General features: G+C 38.7%; 1 protein-coding gene across 1 annotated transcript; it reads right to left on the bottom strand.

Moving 5' to 3' along the window:
- Window positions 1-726: 726 nt before the first annotated feature.
- On the bottom strand, window positions 727-12,605 carry LOC149299691 (receptor expression-enhancing protein 2-like). The gene is made up of 8 exons (XM_089486126.1): window positions 12,574-12,605; window positions 11,425-11,497; window positions 8,660-8,736; window positions 5,688-5,808; window positions 3,982-4,095; window positions 3,484-3,631; window positions 1,046-1,206; window positions 727-801 (listed from the first exon to the last, which is right to left on the bottom strand). The coding sequence occupies exons 1-8, from the start codon at window positions 12,603-12,605 to the stop codon at window positions 727-729; spliced, it is 801 nt and encodes a 266-aa protein (XP_089342252.1).
- Between the last annotated feature and the right edge of the window lie 5,883 nt (window positions 12,606-18,488).

Below are 18,488 nucleotides of genomic sequence, written 5' to 3'. Positions count from 1 at the left end.
AAATAAATACTTCGACAGACAGCACGAAAAGAACATAATTACCCTATATTGGCTGACTTGCATCAAAATAACATGTTAATTGCAATATATATATATTGATATCAAGAACACCTGTACATATTATCTTAAAGTGCCAATATCACTGGTAACATGTATATTTTTTTTAATGTTGCTTCTTAACCGGCTTTTTTGGTTTTCACCCCAAGCATGAAGAGCGCCTGATGCCAAATTTCTCGAAGGATCCTGGTATATTTTCAGTTAAGTAAAAACTGTAAAATAGAAGAATTTCTGTTGTGATTTTTTTCCTAAGTGTCTGATTTAAGATACATAACCAAACGCAGTGGGTTTCTGGCTCCTCTGTCTTTTTAAAATTATTGGTACAGTCGTATAAGGAAGCTCTGCTCCTCTGGTTCGTGAATTCTAACTATTTTAGCGCTTATAACAATTTGTGAATATTTAAGTCCATTAATAACGGTAAATTGTGTATATAACAAAGTCAGCTTCTCTGAAGTGGATTCCAGCACAGCATAATATAAGGTGTATAGCACATCTCAAATGTGGCTTTGTAAACTATTTCTAGTTTGTTAATAAACATTTGTCTTGCAGATACCGACCCCTTGCATGTAGGATCCTAAGTACTTGCCGTTGCTTCTGAGGCACAAAGTCCTCAAACGGTTTAAAAGAGAAGAGTGAATATTAAATGCAGACAGACATGGTTAGCCATCTTCACGCAGACTCTCCAGACACACTGGATGCTGTGGCTTTCTTCTTAGGGCGCATTTTTAGGTTCTTGGCCTGTGGCTGGAGCAAATACAAACAAGGCTGTAAGAAAGGGGCACATTGTGAATATTTACGCACCTAGCTAACAGTTTTAATGACCTAGAATGATCTCTTGGCTCTTCGTTTATACATTCAGATTTCGAAGAGTATGTGTTCACCGCAGGAACTTGCATGATAAAATATACATAATACTAAAAAAATAATAATTACAGAAGTGGCAGATACTTTTAAGTATGAAATACCTGCTACATAAGGTATACCTTACCTCTGCTTTTGTTACTTTTTTGACACTTTTAACACTAGCTGTGCGTTTGGGCACTTTCTCTATGGCATCTTCATCTGATTGTTCAGTCTTTGTGTCCGACAGCTCTCCGTCAGATTTCACACTCTGCCGCTGATCTTCGGGAGCTACACATATAGATGGTACTGCATGGAAAAGGACTGAGGTGAGCATCACAGATTGATTGATGTGACGCAACGCAAGACTTTTCTCGAAGAATGATTCGTCATAATGGTTAATAATGGCTGCTTTTATAATTTTAGAGATTTGGACATATCCTGTTGGAAATCAAACTCACATAACATATTTTTGTATTAGAAACATCATTTCTCATACTGCTGAACACCAAACCCTAAAATAAGTCCTTCCTCAAGTAAAATCATTTCATAATTTCTGCTGGGAGCACTTAATTGTCATGTGACACAAATGCAAGCACTGATAGGTTGTTGACATAGCGCCTGAAAAGCCTCTTTAACATTTCTGTGATGTGTTTGCATGATTACACTTTAAGATGAAACGATTAAATGACAGCAGTTATTTGCTGAACATACTAGAGAGTTCAATTAATGTTTTGTCTAAATGGAACCGCAATTTAATTAAATAATATTAAAAAGCAAACCATTATTTTATATGGTATAGATAACTAGCCACGACAACCTTATGTTAAAGAAATACATATCTGATGGGCACTCAAAAAGCTTAAGTTATATGAACTCACTTTTTTCACAAACATGTTTTTTTGTCTATGCAATCTTAATCATGACTACTTATTATGGGAAAGCACTTCTTTCCCCAGGTCCCTGTGTCTGTTTGGCCACACCCACTCACACCTACTACCCTCCCACTTCACCTCCACTCCCCACCCACTAAAGGCTCTCTGGGGCTAGCCCAACCCCTTTGAGAAGTCACTCACTCAGAAGAGGAAGAGCTTCAGGTAACCTCCCTTCAGGTGTGATTCTTAGGTATGATCAATCTATCCCTGGTACTAATTCTAATCTGGGGCAGATGTACAGGATGCTCTTGGAAAATCTCACTACATTTATTTACCTACTCAGAAACCCAATCATTTCCTATAATATAGTCATTCGCTCCCTGAAATGAGAAAAGTTTTTAAGTTTAACAATGAATAGTGGCAAGTCAGGTCATTTTGGTGAACTTACACGGGATCCACCAATGCAGCAAAGGGAATAAAGAAACAGTTTTATGTTATTTGTGCACATATGTACATCATATATTACAGTGAGCAGTTAACAATTCTTAGTGGAATTTTCCCAAGGAGTCAAAGATGTAGATTTATCCCTTTAGCCCAGAGTCAAGGGAGTCCCCAACCCCCACAAGTATACCACTTCCACACTGCTACACTGTGCCATTGTCTGAACCACCCAACCTCTTTATGGTGGGCTAGTGGTGGAAGCAGTCATCTTTGGCTGTCTGGGAAAGTGCTATACTTTCTCCCACGTGTTGATGTACAGTGCAGGTTAATAGGGCTTTCCAACGTCACAGACATGAATCTCACCAAGCAATGAATATTAAAGTACTTTTCAAGTATTTACTAAAGTAGAAAAATAAGTACATAAATTAGCATATGCAAAAGCTGCACCTCTACCCCTCCTGTGTGGTCGGATGTTTTGCTCCATTGATCAGCTGCTTGAAGAAAGCATTCCCACTGATATAAATAGGAGGACGTTGTCTCATTAGACCCGGCCAGAACGTTTGCCAAGCCAGAGCTGACTGGCAGTGAGTAAGTATATCATATCACATGTCAGGAGATGTCTTAGAGTGTCCCTTTACGACAGCATAGCCACATGAAGAAGCAAACAATGCTTTTTGTGTCGGAGGGCAGGTGGCCTACTGCTCCTCCCTGTGTTACAATATAGGCCTACATATGCATATTGCTGACTATAGGCCTATATACTCAATTATGCCTATAGCTCAAGGGCTCCTTTCTGCATTTCTGTCTCTGGTTATGTGCCTGTTCTGTGGTAGTTAAAATTGCCAGGCTGCCTACTGTTCGTCTTCTGGCCACATCAAGCAGATGTACTAAGAAAGATAACCTGTACATAGAGAATGGTTAGAGCTCTTCTTACCACAATCCTGCAGCAGTCACATCTCATTCACTATTAAATTGTGTCAATTTTTATAATTATCGGTTCCATTACAAAAAAACATTTTCCATTTTTAACGGTGTCTATTTGAAATTTCCAAATCAATAACCTTGCCACTTGGTGTGTTTTCAATAAGAGCTTTCCATCGATGATCTAGTCCATTCTCATTGACCTTTGCCCCAATTTCCAGTACTTCAGGTCTTTCCAGTAATCTCACTACATGTTTTTCACCTAAACTTAATGTACTGTATGCCCAAGCAAGTCTACCCAAACCATGGGACAATCTCTATACTTGGGTCAGCCGTAGGAATAATGTACCTGAATCCACAATGGTTTCCACATGCCCACTGGAAGCACTGCGTATCCGTGGCTCTGGACTCTGTAAGTGGACAGCATCATCATCTTGAATCAAGGTCAAGTCCTGCATGCTGAAGCTACGCAACTTTTCTGATAACACACCTTGTCCCTTAAGAAAATTATATTGAAAAAAGTTAATGTTAGAAAACTAAAGTGTGCAATAAAAAAAGAAGTCTCCTTTTCAGATGTAATCTCTCAAGAAAAGACCTCTGATATCCCAAAAGCTTATAAGACATCATAGACATCAATTAATGGCGATAATGCATGAACCTCTGCTATGTACTCGACACCAATAAAAAAAAACATTTAAACAAAAAACTTGACGATGAGGGCAGTTGAACAAAGCATCTTAGAGGACATCACCGAGGGCATTAACTTTTTATAGTAATTATTACTTTGCTTTCTTTGTGAAATAGATCTGTATATGTGGGAGATTAAATGGTGTTTAATATACAGTACCTTAGTAGCAGCTGTTACTGCAGCATTTGCGGCAAGGTTCAAACCTCTTTTACCAACACGCATCATTGTCTCATAGCTCTTGTCCCGCGCCTGAGCTATATACTCATCAATTTCCTGAGAAAGACCAGTTACAAAAACACATTATTTGTGCAAAAAACATATGTTCAGTAAGCAGGAAAGCAATAATGGTATTGTTAAATCTACCTTTTCCACAAAGTAAATCAAGTCAAAAAGGCCCTAATCGATTAAAAGAATCATCACATAAATAAATGACATTGTAGTTCTGCGACAATATAGGGCACTGAAATATAGCCCCATATTATAAAATAGATCAACATTTTGGAAATCTAGATAGGTCACCAATCATTAGAGCTCCTGCTGATGATGGTTAACTAGAGGGACAGCAGAATAGTCAGGGCTTGGATAAAACTGGGCTAGAGGGGCAGGCATGCAATCAGAAGCTCTGTATATCCCCAAAACACCAACATTCCTGGGTTTTGCCAGGCCTCTCTTTCTTGAACAATCACCAGCAGCAATGTGTTTACCTTCTGCCCTAGGCCTGACCCAAAACAGCGCCCCCTAGCTCCTGCCTTTGTCCTCACATTATATCCCAGTTCTCTGTGTATTACCTTTTACTATATGTTATGGAGCCTGTGGCTCTGTACTGTTCCGCCATTGTGCAAATGGGCTAGCTGGAGAGATCAGAAGTCTCCTTTTTAACCAGACCATTTGCCCTCCTATTTTGCAGCAGATGGACTGCCGCTCCAGGTCGGAACAGGTTGCTGTTCGCCAGAACATACTAGAGCAGGGGTGTCCAACCTGCGGCCCTACAGCTGCTGCAGGACTACATCTCCCATAATGCTCTTTCAGCTAATGAGCTGGCTGAGGGTTATGGGAGATGTAGTCTTGCAGCAGCTGGAGGGTCACAGGTTGGACACCCCTGTACTAGAGTCTACAACACAGTACAACAGTATGCTGTATATATGTCAAATTTAAACATGACAGGTTTTTATAGGGTAGGGTGGCCTTGATCTAAAATGACATGCAAGACCTAAACCATGCTATTTAATTCCTGCTGTCACTTTTCAATAAAAGAAAAAAAAATCATGGGATGCTAATTATATAATCACTTATGGGACCTGCAGAATACGAAGGCTTACCCACAAGCGCCTAACTGCCTTTTGGCTGGTCCCATGATACATGAAATGTTAGTGATTATATACTTATCAACAATAAACAAAACTACACCATACTAATTATTATACAGTAACACAGTGTTTTATATATTGTCCAACTGACTTGCATCATAACACTAATTGACACATTAACCGTGTGGTGCTGATAAAAGCAATCTTAGCTTGTTGATAAGCAACTTCATTTTAGCTGAATTTCTTATAAGCATACTGAGCTCCTAGAAAAGAAAGACATCAGGGAAGGAAATAGGGTCACATGTATTTGGGATCCAATAGGGCAACCTGCCACCAGAAAAGTGATCAAGAAGCTCCCACCACAACAGGCAATCTCCTTGGGAAGAATACACCATTACATGGTACCCAATAATTCAGGCACCCCAGACAGTTGCATTGAGTTAAGGATAGGGGATAGTCATAAGTTAGCATTGCTAGCCCTCAACACAATTTAAAGGGACTGGGTGTGAGACCTTTAAAAGACATAGATTTTGTATACAGTGTACCAAAAACACACACCTTTTCCTTACTGGACAGTGTTGGGTGGACAAATTTTCTGTAGAGTACACTAGACCCTTTAGTGTACGGAGACAGCAGCCAAATCACAAAAGCAATTTTTAACTCAAAATAAAAAGGAAACCTAAAAGGAAAATTACAAAAAAAAAAAACAACAATGAGTGAAGGGCACAGACAATGTTTGTTTGCAATAATGTTACAGCACAACAATAAAATCAGTTTCCAGAAATAAATCCAAAGCAGCAGTAAAAGCTAGTTACATAAAGCTAATAGCATTTCTTTATAGAATGTACTATTTTACACTCATCGATATGAAGGGTTACAGCAATCATGGTGCTGTGAAAGTAAAATTGAATGGGTTTTATAGGAAAAATAAAAACTCTACTCCTTACTATTAATGCACATTTGATTTAAAGGGCCTTTACAAAAATATTGGACCTCTGTATCCATATCAGCCTATTTACCTGTGGTTTACCATAGGAGCATCAAGACCTGGGGTCTTTGCTACTAATGGCATCTCTGATGACTCCATTGAAGCATGGGGCTGTATTTGATGTCATAACACATTGATTGATACACAGATCTCCCTGCCACCAGCAAGATGAGCAGAGACGCCTGCCCCATGACACCGATTACCTACTAATAACAAGCATGGGGCCCCTTCAAACATTTAAAAAATGGGGCCCAGCTACTACCGATTAACTTAACTAGCCATTTGGCAACTATGGCTTTTCGCTCATGCCCCCCCACCCAACTTCTCCTAATGACACTGTGAGATATCTGATTCCACAGATCGCTTACGAATGGGGCTGGGGAGCAGCTGTACGAGATCCACTGCTTGTCTAGAGGGATGTAAATGACTTTTAGGTTTCTCTCTTCTTCTTTTCTTACTCTCATTTTGGGCTTCCTTCCTTCTGTTTTTCTTCTTTCTGTATCCCCCTCCTTTGTGTATTATTAAATGCTCACCTGTTTTTCGGACGAGCAGTAAAATATTTATTCTTAGAGACCCTAAAACCCTAGAGCTGCACTAGCCTCTCCTAAAATAAGTTGCCCTAATCTCCATGACTGCCATTACAGCACTATGTTTTTCCTGTGCTCTTTGAAACCTACCTTTTCATTGCTGAATTTGTGCAATTTGAACATTTTACATCAAAATGAATAAAACAATTAGTGTATCTTTTAAGTTTTAATCTTTCACAGTAGTGGCATGGAGAGAAGACTGGCATTTATACAGTTAAAACCATATATATATAGAGATATATATATATATATTATTAACAGTTATTAGCAAGAGCTGCACCTGAACTCCTGTTTTATTTACAGTAACATCTATCACAGGCGTAGGAAGGCTGTTATCACCTTTTGTCCCAAAATGTGAGTTCACGCTTGCCTAGAGATTAATGCTGAAAAAACAGCTATATTTGGATTGTCAGAGAAGAAGTGACCTTATTTCTCAACAAAATGTGTTCTAGCAGAGCTGCAGTCTGCAGTTAGGCCGTGTTTAACACGTAGACATACATTCTGAGAGCCGGTACGTTTCAACATTCATTTCTAGATTCTAGACCTAGATTTATTTATTTCAGTGTCAGATTCCTGGGTCGCACATGTATCTGCTATGCAGATAAGATTTATGTGTCTTTTCTCTTTCCCCATTCAGTACACAGCTCTCTTATTTCAACTTGCACAAGGCATTTCGGGCATAAAGTTTTACAAGCAATCTTACCACCATAGCAACCAAAAGAATATTTCCATTGATAGGACCATTCCATTGGTTGCTATGGTGGTAAGAACACTTTGCATCAGAATTGTTCTTTATAAATAGCCACCAACGTCTTGGCCAATTCAGGGCAGGGCTGATAACTTTCAGCCCTGGGGGCAAGACAAACCACATGGCTCAGCAATAAAGTGTTCCATGCATAGGAACAGACAAATAATCCCAGATCTTTAATCCTGAGTAGTCCAGGGGTAAACTGCAGCCCTACAGCCCCCAACCCCCTTGCCAGACTTTTTCTTCCCATCATTGAAATCCTAAAAGTCATGTTATCTGTAATAATGTATAGGCAGATTGATTTCTTAAATTTTCTCCTGAGGAAGCCAATATTGACGAAACGCATTGAGATATTTTGGAAAACTTTACAATTATTGAAAACCTGGACTTTACATGGACTTGATGATCATCCACTTATCTTTATAAAGGACACTGCTTTTACGCATAACCCAGTTGTTATGCCTACTTGTTTGTAAGTTTTTAATCTATATTCATTAAACAATATCTTTTTTATTGCACTATTTTGTTTCTTATCTTCTACACAGAAGCTCCTAAGACGAAAGAGAATATGGATTTTTGACGAGCTTTCAATTTCTTATACACTTGTGAGTGCAACTAACATCTCTATTTTTATTTTTTTCGTATTTACTTATTACACTATATTTGTTTTATTTTTTTCCCACATATCTATGCGCCCCGACCTTTGCCTATACATCATTTGTTATAACACTTATGAGGAGTGTTGATCTGCGGGAGCAGCAAGATTTGTAGGGTACTGTAATTTATTTTAGATTCATTTTTTAAGACCTACCCACTCGTGAAGGTGTTTCTTTTTCTATATTATCTGTAATAATGCCCAGACAGTCAACAATTCTCTTCTTTCTGGACATGGTATGGCTCTGAAATGGCTGTGCTCAGCCCCACACCATTTCCTTCATACTTTCCTCTGTATATAAGAAAGATTGGAATTTGGGTCCCGAATTGAGACTGACCCTCCAGATGAAGGACACCTGGCTGTTTTAGGGAATATTGTTACTTTTATTTGCAAATCAGGTATAAGTGACCTTGCCCATCTAACAAGTTCACTGAACTACCAAGATAACTTTAATTGACAGCCAAGCATTAATAACCAGAATATTCAACTCATAAACAAAGTGGCAATCCATAATAATTGATAATTTATACGTACAAACACTATGTTACTTACCAAGAGAGGATAATATCTGTTAGCGTTTCAGCAGTAGTGAAAAAGGCAAAGACAATCCAATACATCATCCATTTTACCTAAAAGAAATCTGAAATGAATCCAGCTTCCAGTTGCAACATAATTAATAATATGTTACTAAGAACAATTAAGAACGTTATAGGAATAATTAAGAACGTTTAACAATATGATTCAATCGTTTGATGGTGTTAGGCGTGTCGTGCAGAATACTGATGCTCCCAACAAGGTGAGAGGCTCCAATAAGAATATATTGAAATATTCAGCGAGGAAGGGTCAGTTTCCTATTGGCTGTAGTGAGGTCAGGAACACGCTGCAGCCAATCGGAACTACGAAGTTACCGACTGCTGGAAACCATGAGAACTAGAATCCCCGTATCGCTACCTATCCAATTCTACCTATCCAATGGAACAAACGGCACCCTGTACAAAAAGACAAGAGAACTGACATTTCATTATTTCATTCTTGATCTTTTTCAGTTAATTCATGAAGATCCCCCAAAATGCAAAGCAACATAAAGTATATGCATCTCCAAGCAAAGAGGTTAATACCATGCATTCCATGGCTAATGAGCCAGACAAAGGTTGGGATAATGTGTCAGGATTTGCTGAAAGTAATCTTGGTACTTGAATGCAATCACTTCAGTTTCAAGTTCCATGAAACTCCCATAATGCTTTGGGTGTGAAAGACCTTGAAAAGCATTCTCCAGTAGGGTTGGAGGCACTACTACTCGAAAAGATCAGGGTTATAGGACAATATATTCATCTTTGCTATAGAATTTTAAACTTTATTCATCATGAGCCAGTCACTGAGAAACTTTTGAGCGTGATAATATATAAAAATCTAAAACCAGGAGATTTATTTACCGTAATCATATTACAGGCTGAATTATTTTCTTACCCTAAGATGCGGATTTCAATGGAATTTAAAGCAGTTTTGGCTGTTTCTGTTGCTAGCATAAAATAAAAAAAAAGCATTTTTTCCAGCAGTAGCTGCCTTGAGCAAGCGTTACCGAGAGAAACAAATCCAAAAATAGTTTACATGATATTTGCACTTAAATAAGTAATATTTTCATATACCAAAATGAACACCTGATATTTAAAAACACATGATCTCCTTTAGTTTGTAGTATTGACAAAAAAGCATAAATGTAAAAAAGTTAAATCATAAAAAATTTTTTTAGAACAAAAAAAACCAAATATGTTTAGGAACAGGTTTAAGAAACTCCACTGCACAGTGCATATCACCATAGCAACAGTTGTCAAGACAGCTACTTACCAGGTGATCGCTTCTGGAATTGTAACATCAACCAAAAAATATAAATTTAAAAAAGTGAAACCATTACATGTTTTTCTTTAACAAAAAAACCCAAATATATTTAGGAACAGGTTTAGGAAACTCAATTGCACAGTGGATATTTCCATAGCAACAGTTGTCAAGTCAGCTACTTTCCAGGAGGCTGTTTTTGTCCCTAATCTTTTTGCTTTACATATTATTTACAAGAGCCAAGTTTCAGACACTCCGTTGCTTGTCGCATCACTGCACAAAAGAATCTATGATGCGCCATTGTATACAATGTATATTACAGGCGTGATAATTGTATTTTTTTTTTTTTTATAGAATACTTCAGGAAATTTGCAATGCTTTCTCACTGCTTAATATGTCTTAAAAGAACAGATCGGGGGAAAGCAGGAAGGAAATGTAGAAGGGTAGAACTTGACTGACTCTTTTTGTAACCTAAAAGGTCTTTTTTTTCAACCGAAATTACTATCTTACTATCTGCAAGATGCCCCTTTACTGATTGTGTTTCAAAAACAGATTGCCTTTTATAATCTGGGTGATGACTGTGTGTGAGAGCATGAATACCTGGGGAGGTGATTTAAAACTGATTAGATTCCACCTCTGCTGGTCTCAAATGATTGGTTCCACCGACACTTCCTGCTTCGAGTAAGCACTAGAGAGGTTGCCTACTTTATGGGATGCCCCTTTTGTTTGTACCCATGGAGGAAGGTCAACGAGGGCAATTAACTCACCCTGTTATGAATGAGCTCAATATGTTTCCAAGTTGATATTGGTTATAGGTTCACAGCAAAGGTGTTTAATATTTAATTGTATTTAACAGAAATATTTAATTGTATTGATCTGTAAATAACATATCCGCATCTATCTACCTATCATGTTTCTTTGGTACGGCCACCATCCTAGATGGCCACACAGGCCAAATGTCCATGTAGTCTCTTTCCATGAGAATATATGTTTACATGTATGTATTTGTGGCCACATGAAAGAAAATGCTCTGAGAATCACTGATCTGCTGAAAATTGATTTCACCTACTAATAAAATGAGAATTTAGCTTGTCGACGTTAAAATACAAGAATATAATTGTCAGTAATTTAACAAGAAGCGTAGCAGCAATAAATGCAACCTATGATACATTTGTAAATACTGAATTGGTTCTTATGTTTCTACAGTTATAGAAACTGGGATAAACAGCATCACAGATTCAGGGCCATGTTATTCAAAGAAAAACTGGAACAATTCCACCGCTAAGTGCATCAATATGGAGCAATAATTAAAGAAATTGAATGTTTTTACAAATGAGTATTAGGACTTCTTAGAATTTCTTCTTGATAATTTTGTGTTTATAGTAACAAAACTTTATATGAAAGACAAAATATAACTTAAACTTTAACCCCATGTCCATATGTGAAAAAATATATAATAATATAAATAATATTTGAAAACTTACATATTCTTTGACATTTTTAGTCTTTACTGCTTTGTATGATGAGTATGCTGGATACAAAGTGCCAAATACCAACCTGCAGGACAGCAAAAAAGGAATTATCAATAAAATAAAAAAAATCTATTTTTATTAATTGCAATGCCTAAAAAATAATTAATATAATTAAAGTAAAATGTAAAAATAACAGGAAAAAATTGACCAGCTAAATTGCAATATATATTTCTACAAATGTATATTGGCTGTTAATTCGTGATCACAAATATATAAAGAATGTGAATGCAGGAGAAGGAGATGTTTGCATTAATCTTTCTACTGTTGTTCTAATAATACACAGATTAGCTTTACTGATCTAGCAGAGGATTGTGCTAACTAGACTAAAACTGGCTACGGGGAAAACAACCAAGTCAGAGCAGTCAGCTTAGCCTTCTATGATATACAAACACTGAATGTGTGTCCCACAGCTAAAGCCACAGCATTTACAAAAAGTTTAACAAACTTGACATCATTAAAAATGATTGCACAGATTTTCCAGCACTTAAGGGGTTAGTAGAACTGCCAATCAACCTATTTATTCTGCCCAGTCTTATATTTTATAAATACTGTCATTCTGGTGAAGAATCGTATATTTTTTCCCCACTTCTATGGAGAAGGGAAATGACCAAACAAACAGCATATCAGCTAACACATCAACAATATAAAAAAAACTACAGCCTAGCATCTCATCATCATTAAACTGATAAAAGAATGGCTGTTTATAGAGACTATGTGCACCAAGCTGCTAAGGATCTAAAGCCCTGAGCCCTTGCAGGTACATGTGATGATGGCCCAGGGCTTTCTGATGCATGTTGGATCCAAATGCAAGATATCACTGACTGCTCACATTACATGAAAAAAATGGTTACCACCATTGGAGTCAGAGCAGCAAACACTAGTCCACATCATCAGTAAGAGCATGGTGTGCACAGACCTGGCCCATATGTACATATACCTGCCTACAGCCTGCAGCACTGCATGCACCCAACCAATAATGACAGATATAAGGAGTGCATGTTCCATAAGCATCATTCCATGGACTGTTCTAATCATCATGTGAAAATCATGCAATATCTGCCCCACCAGGCGCAGCCACATACTTTTCTAAGCCATACTTACACCACCAGCCGGGAGATGATCCAGGACACCATCCTGACTGTCCAAGATGCCCCACCTGTATTGCCCTAAGGCTTGGGGAGATTGACCGCTCCGGTAAGCCGATGCAACGCAGAACGTGAGCGCCTTGCGACGGCCGGTGAATCAGAAGCAGATGTCCTTTAACGGGAAGAAAGACGGTGCTGTTAAAATCCCGGACCCGGTCCTTAAAGGCAACGTCTCTGCAGCAATCCGGGAGGCGTGGCTGCGATTTAAAGCCTACCCTGCAATGAGCTACTTTTTATCGGAGGGCAAAAAAAGCGAGGATGCTGCCAACATCCAGCAGCAGGTTCAGGGCGAGTGACTGGGGTATCAGTGCAGCGCAAAGCATTGTGGGGGATGATGAGCTCACATGCACCTCTGTGTCTGACATTGGATTGGAGCAGTGCTGCAGTACAGTGGGATCAAGTGAATTCTACAATATGCATCATAAAATATGTCATACAATATATCAGATAATCCCTCGCAGTAAAGCCATCTGCTGCTGTGGAAATATTATGTGAAACTTGTTTCAGTGATCATTCTCTGAGAGCTTTTTACCATATAAATGTTAGAGGATGAAGGGTGTTATCCATAGAAGCTTGACACTAATTCTTTATAAAGTTATATCTACATGTATTTTTCTTAAAATATTTATGGCCACAAGTGTTGGGTTCCACAGTTTTTTTATAACTATATTTTTTGACTTATTTCACATAAAAAATATAGAGATGTCCCTGTATATAATAAATCTCAACTGTATTAAGGCAGGACCTTTGATCCTTGGTGGTCTTCTGGCAGCACTGTGATCTGTTCAGTGTCCTAGAGTGTTGACAACTTGTAAGTGCATTTAGCGGGACCACTAATGTCTCTCAATCTGCCTTATTTATATATTTAATATTCAAGGGTGCTTTGGTGTGATTTTTTGTTCGGACAGAATTTGGAGGGTTTTTTTCCATTCAGAAACAAAATTTGCTGTCTCTCACTCAATGTCTCCCAACCTTCTCCCTCAACCGCTTCCATGTCCCTGTCAACTTCTTGTTCTTCTATCTTCTTTTTTTGCCCGGATTTCCTCACCATCCGTTGCAATATCCAGTCATCTTGGAGTGGTTCCGCAACAGGGCAGAGGTTTCGCATATACCCTCTCTTCCAATTGGAGGTATAGGGGAGAGGCTCCGCTCTTTTGTATAAGTACTACAAGTGGCCAAAATAATGCAGACACATCTGTGGAGAAATAGAAGCGTTTCTGCACCTCTCTTTCTCTGTAAATCTGTCTGCATTATTCTGACCTCTTGGGGTACCTCCACAAAAGGGCAGAGTCTTGGTGCACAACAAGTGGACCACCTTTTCCTCATTCCTCCAATCAGGGGTGATGTTGTCCCCGTGGTGTGCGCCAAGGGTCCACCCTGTTGTGAAAGTGCTCCAGGAGGCCAGGTTAATGGAGCGGGTATGTGGGAAGGAGCAGACCAAGAAAGAAGACCAAGAGGCAAGACAAGAATCTTTACATCGTGTTACATGGCCAAGCTGCTCTGCCACTTACGCCAGTGATTATGGAACAGCCCTGAACGGGTAATTGTCCCACTTCCCCCTGGGGTAGCGCACCACTGACATCACATGATACAGTGACACAAATGCCCCAGAAAATAGTAGGTTCAGGGTGGTAAATGTCAGAAATAGGCAGATGAATAAAATTATAATTTATTATAAAAACGTCTGATTAAGGTCTAAGCCTTTATATCAGGAAAATTTGGCAGAATGGTTCTTATCCTCTCTCCAATCCTATGTTTCGGTGTAGGTTTGCGATACTTAAATTTAGGTGACAGTCTTGTAAATAGTGTCAGTACATAAAAAAGGGCTACCTTTCAGCATAATGGGTCCCAGGCCAAGATTCCCTCAACCCAGCAGACCTCTTCACTTATTCTTCATCTAAACAGAGTCTACTACTGGGTGTTTAGATGTGACATGATATCCACAAGTCTGCAATAGCAATAAGTGCAGAGGATGCAGGGGATGAAGAGTTATGCCCAAGGACTGATTCAAGGCAGCTGCCCTGTTTAGTTAACTGTGAACCAGTACTTTATAACAGCAAATCAAGTAAAAAACAAATAGATATTTTGATGGTATTGCACGTTGTAAGTGCAAAGCAGTAAACACACAGATACATTTTAATAAGCAGAGGATAAACGTTTGAGGAAACCGTCATAATTACAATTCAAGCTACAGAGAATTAAAAAATAGACGCGTGCAAAGAATTCAGTGTGATGGCTTAATTTGGGGTTTTCACTGAAAATTAGAAATGTGCAAATTAGTAGCATGGTATTTTGTGTACAGTTATTTATGGATACAAACACATTGCAAATGACTACAGAATTAAACAATACAGTATGGGATTAAACCCATGCAATAGACAGAAGTTACAACCCTGCATTAACAACAATGGGAACACTGACTCATTACATCTGTAGCGACTCATATGTCAACGTCGCAAGACAGAAATGCAATAGGATGTTCTAACGGCACCATCTAAAGTTTTTTTTGGGGTGGAAAAAAATGCTGCCAAAAGATGGAGAATTTTCTATTTTTTTCCAGTAATGCTAGGTAAAGGTATGCAAGTTCTTCCACCTTGCAAATAAGATCCAGTGAAGCATTTTCTCTCTCTTCCTAAGATGTTGCCGCTAGTATAATGGGCTCTCAATCTTTAAAAGGGATATCTTGTCATTGCCTGTTAGACCTCTTCATTAGCCTGGATCACTCCAGTGAGCAGCAGTAGGCCTTGACACCTTTTCCCTTTTAAAGTCACCAGTCTATCATCCATAGTGCTGTGAACTGAGGATAAAGCAGGAGACATCTTGTAACATCCAATGTACAAAGGTTCTTTTCAGTCTCCAACACCGAGATTGAACAAAATGTAGTAAGGTGTAATGCTTTGGTCAATGTTCTGCTGGGAAACCTTGGGTCCTGTCATTCATGTGGATGTTTATTTGACATGTACCACCTACCTAAGCATTGCTGCAAACCATGTACACCTTTTCATGGCCTCGGTATTCCCTGATGCCATTGGCCTCTTTAAGCAGGAAAATGACATGACATATTACACCGTGTCATGATTTATTAAAAAAATAAAGCCAAAATGGAGAATCCATGTGTGAAAAACTAAGCACATCTTATTATGCAATAGCTTGTAGAATCATCTTTAGCAGCAATAACTTAAATTAATCATTTTCTGTATGACTAACCGTTTCTCACATCGTTGTGGAGGAGCTGTGGTCCACTTTTCTTTACAGCGTTGCTTCAGTTCATTGAGGTTTGTGGACATTTGTTTATGAACAGCTCTCTTAACCCCTTAAGGACCGGGCTCATTTTTCGTTTTGTACCCTGTGGGACCGAGGCTGTTTTAATACTTTTGTGGTGCTTGTGTTCAGCTGTAATTTTCTCCTCACCCATTTAGTGTACCCACATAAGTTATATATTGTTTTTTTCAGGACAAGATGAGCTTTCTTCAGATACTATTACTTTGATCGTATCATCTTATTTACTATTAAAAAAAAAAAAAAAAACATGGTGAAAAATTGAAAAAAAACACATTTTATGACTTTTATTTGAAAAATCTTTTACTCACCTAAAAAAGCAAGTAAAAAAACTAGCTAAATAGATTCTACTACTTGTCCTGAGTTTAGAAATACCCAATGTTTTTATGTTTTTTTGCCGTTTTTTTGTAAGTTATAGGGCAATAAGTACAAGCAGCGTTTTATGATTTCCAAATCTTTTTTAACAAATCTGGTCATTCTGCCTCCATCTCCTCTTTGGAACATCTTTGAAGCCGGTTAACTCAATTTAACCCATTCAAACCATATATTTTTGAAAACTAGACACCCCAGGGTATTCCAAATGCTGTTATTTTAACCCTTTCCATGCACCAATTATACAACTACACTTTGTCAAACTTTGTAATAGTAATTTTTTTTCACACAAATTGTACTTTAGTTATAGATATACAGGTCCTGGTATATGCCACTGTCAAACAACACCCCAATGTGTGTTCAGGAACATCTCCTGAGTGCAGTGATACCCGACATGCATGGATTTGTCGTGTTGTTTGAGATTTAAAATGCCACATTTGGGAAGTGCGCTTTTTTTGTCCATTTTGGAAAGTCTGTACCTATGCCCTATCTTTGAGCTCAGCCACTCCGAATTTACCCCATCAGCCATTTTTTTTATATTAGACACCCCTTGGGTATTTGAAGTGCTTTTATTTTAACTCTTTGTTGAGATTTTTGAGAAATTTTAGCACTTGCTCAAAATAATAAACTTTATTTTTTTATTTTATTTTTTTTAATACTTTTTTTTTTTTTATATTTTTTTTTACACATTTTGCTGGATGGTTCATCTAGTGACATCACTGCATAATTATTTTTAAATGTTAGCACTTTTAATTTTTTCCATATTTTTTTTTTTTTATATTTTACTAATCACATTGTGATTAGAAAGCTGGGCTCCATTGACTTGCATGGTTGAATGCAGTACCTGTATTCAACCTGCAAGTGGAGCCAGAGTTCTCTAGACCATCTAGCGAACTTTAAAAACTTGTTTGTTGCTTTTACAGGGCGGCCGCCATCTTGTTGATGACGAAGAACACCGGCAGCTGCGGCTGTGACCGCTCTCCGGAGCGGTCACAGCCCACCCAGAGGTAAGTGTTTGGTGTCGCTGGATGCCTCCTGATCGAGGCATTCCAGCGACACCATTTAAGTTTAGGAGGCGATCGTTGATCGCCTCCTAAACGCTTTTAAAACGGGCGTCCGCCGCCATACAATGTATGGCGGTTGTTGACGCCTCGGGGAGGGGCCAGACATGGCCCCCGATGCCGATCTCGGCGTTACTGAATGCCTCGACATCGAGGCATTACAGTAACACCCTTTAAGCGAAGAAAGTGATCGTTGATCACTTTCTAAGCTTATTTTACTTTTTGACGGTTCAGGACCGTCAAAGGTCATTTAGTGACCTTCATGTCATGACGGTCCTGAACCGGCAAAGGTCGCGAAGGGGTTAAGGACCTGCCACAGCATTTCAACCAGGTTGAGGTCTGGACTTTGCAACACCTCGATTATTGTCTTTTTCAGCCATTGTGTTGTACAGTTGCTGGTATTCTTGGAATCATTGTCCTGTTGCATTACCCAATTTTGGTCAAGATTTAGCTGTCGGACAGATGGCATCACATTTGACTCTAGAATACTTTAGTATACAGAGTTCATGGTCGATTCAATGACTGCAAGGCTTCCAAATCCTGCAAAACAAGCCCAGCTCATGACCCCTCCACCAACGTGCTGGACAGTTAGTATGAGGTGCTTATACCGGTATGCTGTGTTTGGTTTTTGCAGAAAGCGGAGCTGGGCATTATGGCTATACATCTCCACTTTGGTCTCGCCTGCCCAAAGGACATTATTTCAGACATCTTGCAGATAGAGCTTTGCAAACCTTTGCAACTGTGCCGTCTCAAACATTTTAGAGAGGAGGTTTTCTCCTGGCAACCCTCATGTACTGTCATGAACATTAACATGCTAAGTGAGGCCTGTAGTGTCTGAGATGTGACTCTTGGTTTGTTTTGCAATTTATCTGAGCATTGGGGTGAATTTGCTGGGATGTCCACTCCTGGGAATGTTTTCCATTTTTGAATAATCTTTTTCGTGGAGAACGACTGACTTTAAGTTATTAGGAAATAGATTTATAATCTCCCCGAGATTGATGGGCAGCAACAATTGCTTCTCTTTGAATATTGCTGATGTCTTTCCACCTTGGCATTGTTTTGACACACACCTGAATGCTCCAGACCAGCAAACTGCTCAAAGCTTTTATTGAGGTGGTCAAACTTGCTGATGATCAATTGATTAGCAGCAGTTGTCTTC

The sequence above is a fragment of the Sceloporus occidentalis genome, unplaced genomic scaffold, assembly GCF_023333645.1.
Source record: "Sceloporus occidentalis isolate IW3139 unplaced genomic scaffold, rSceOcc1.0.p SCAF_28, whole genome shotgun sequence".
Taxonomy (NCBI): Eukaryota; Metazoa; Chordata; class Lepidosauria; order Squamata; family Phrynosomatidae; genus Sceloporus; species Sceloporus occidentalis.
Note: the sequence above shows the minus strand (reverse complement) of the source record. Positions and strands in the feature narration are given on the sequence as shown.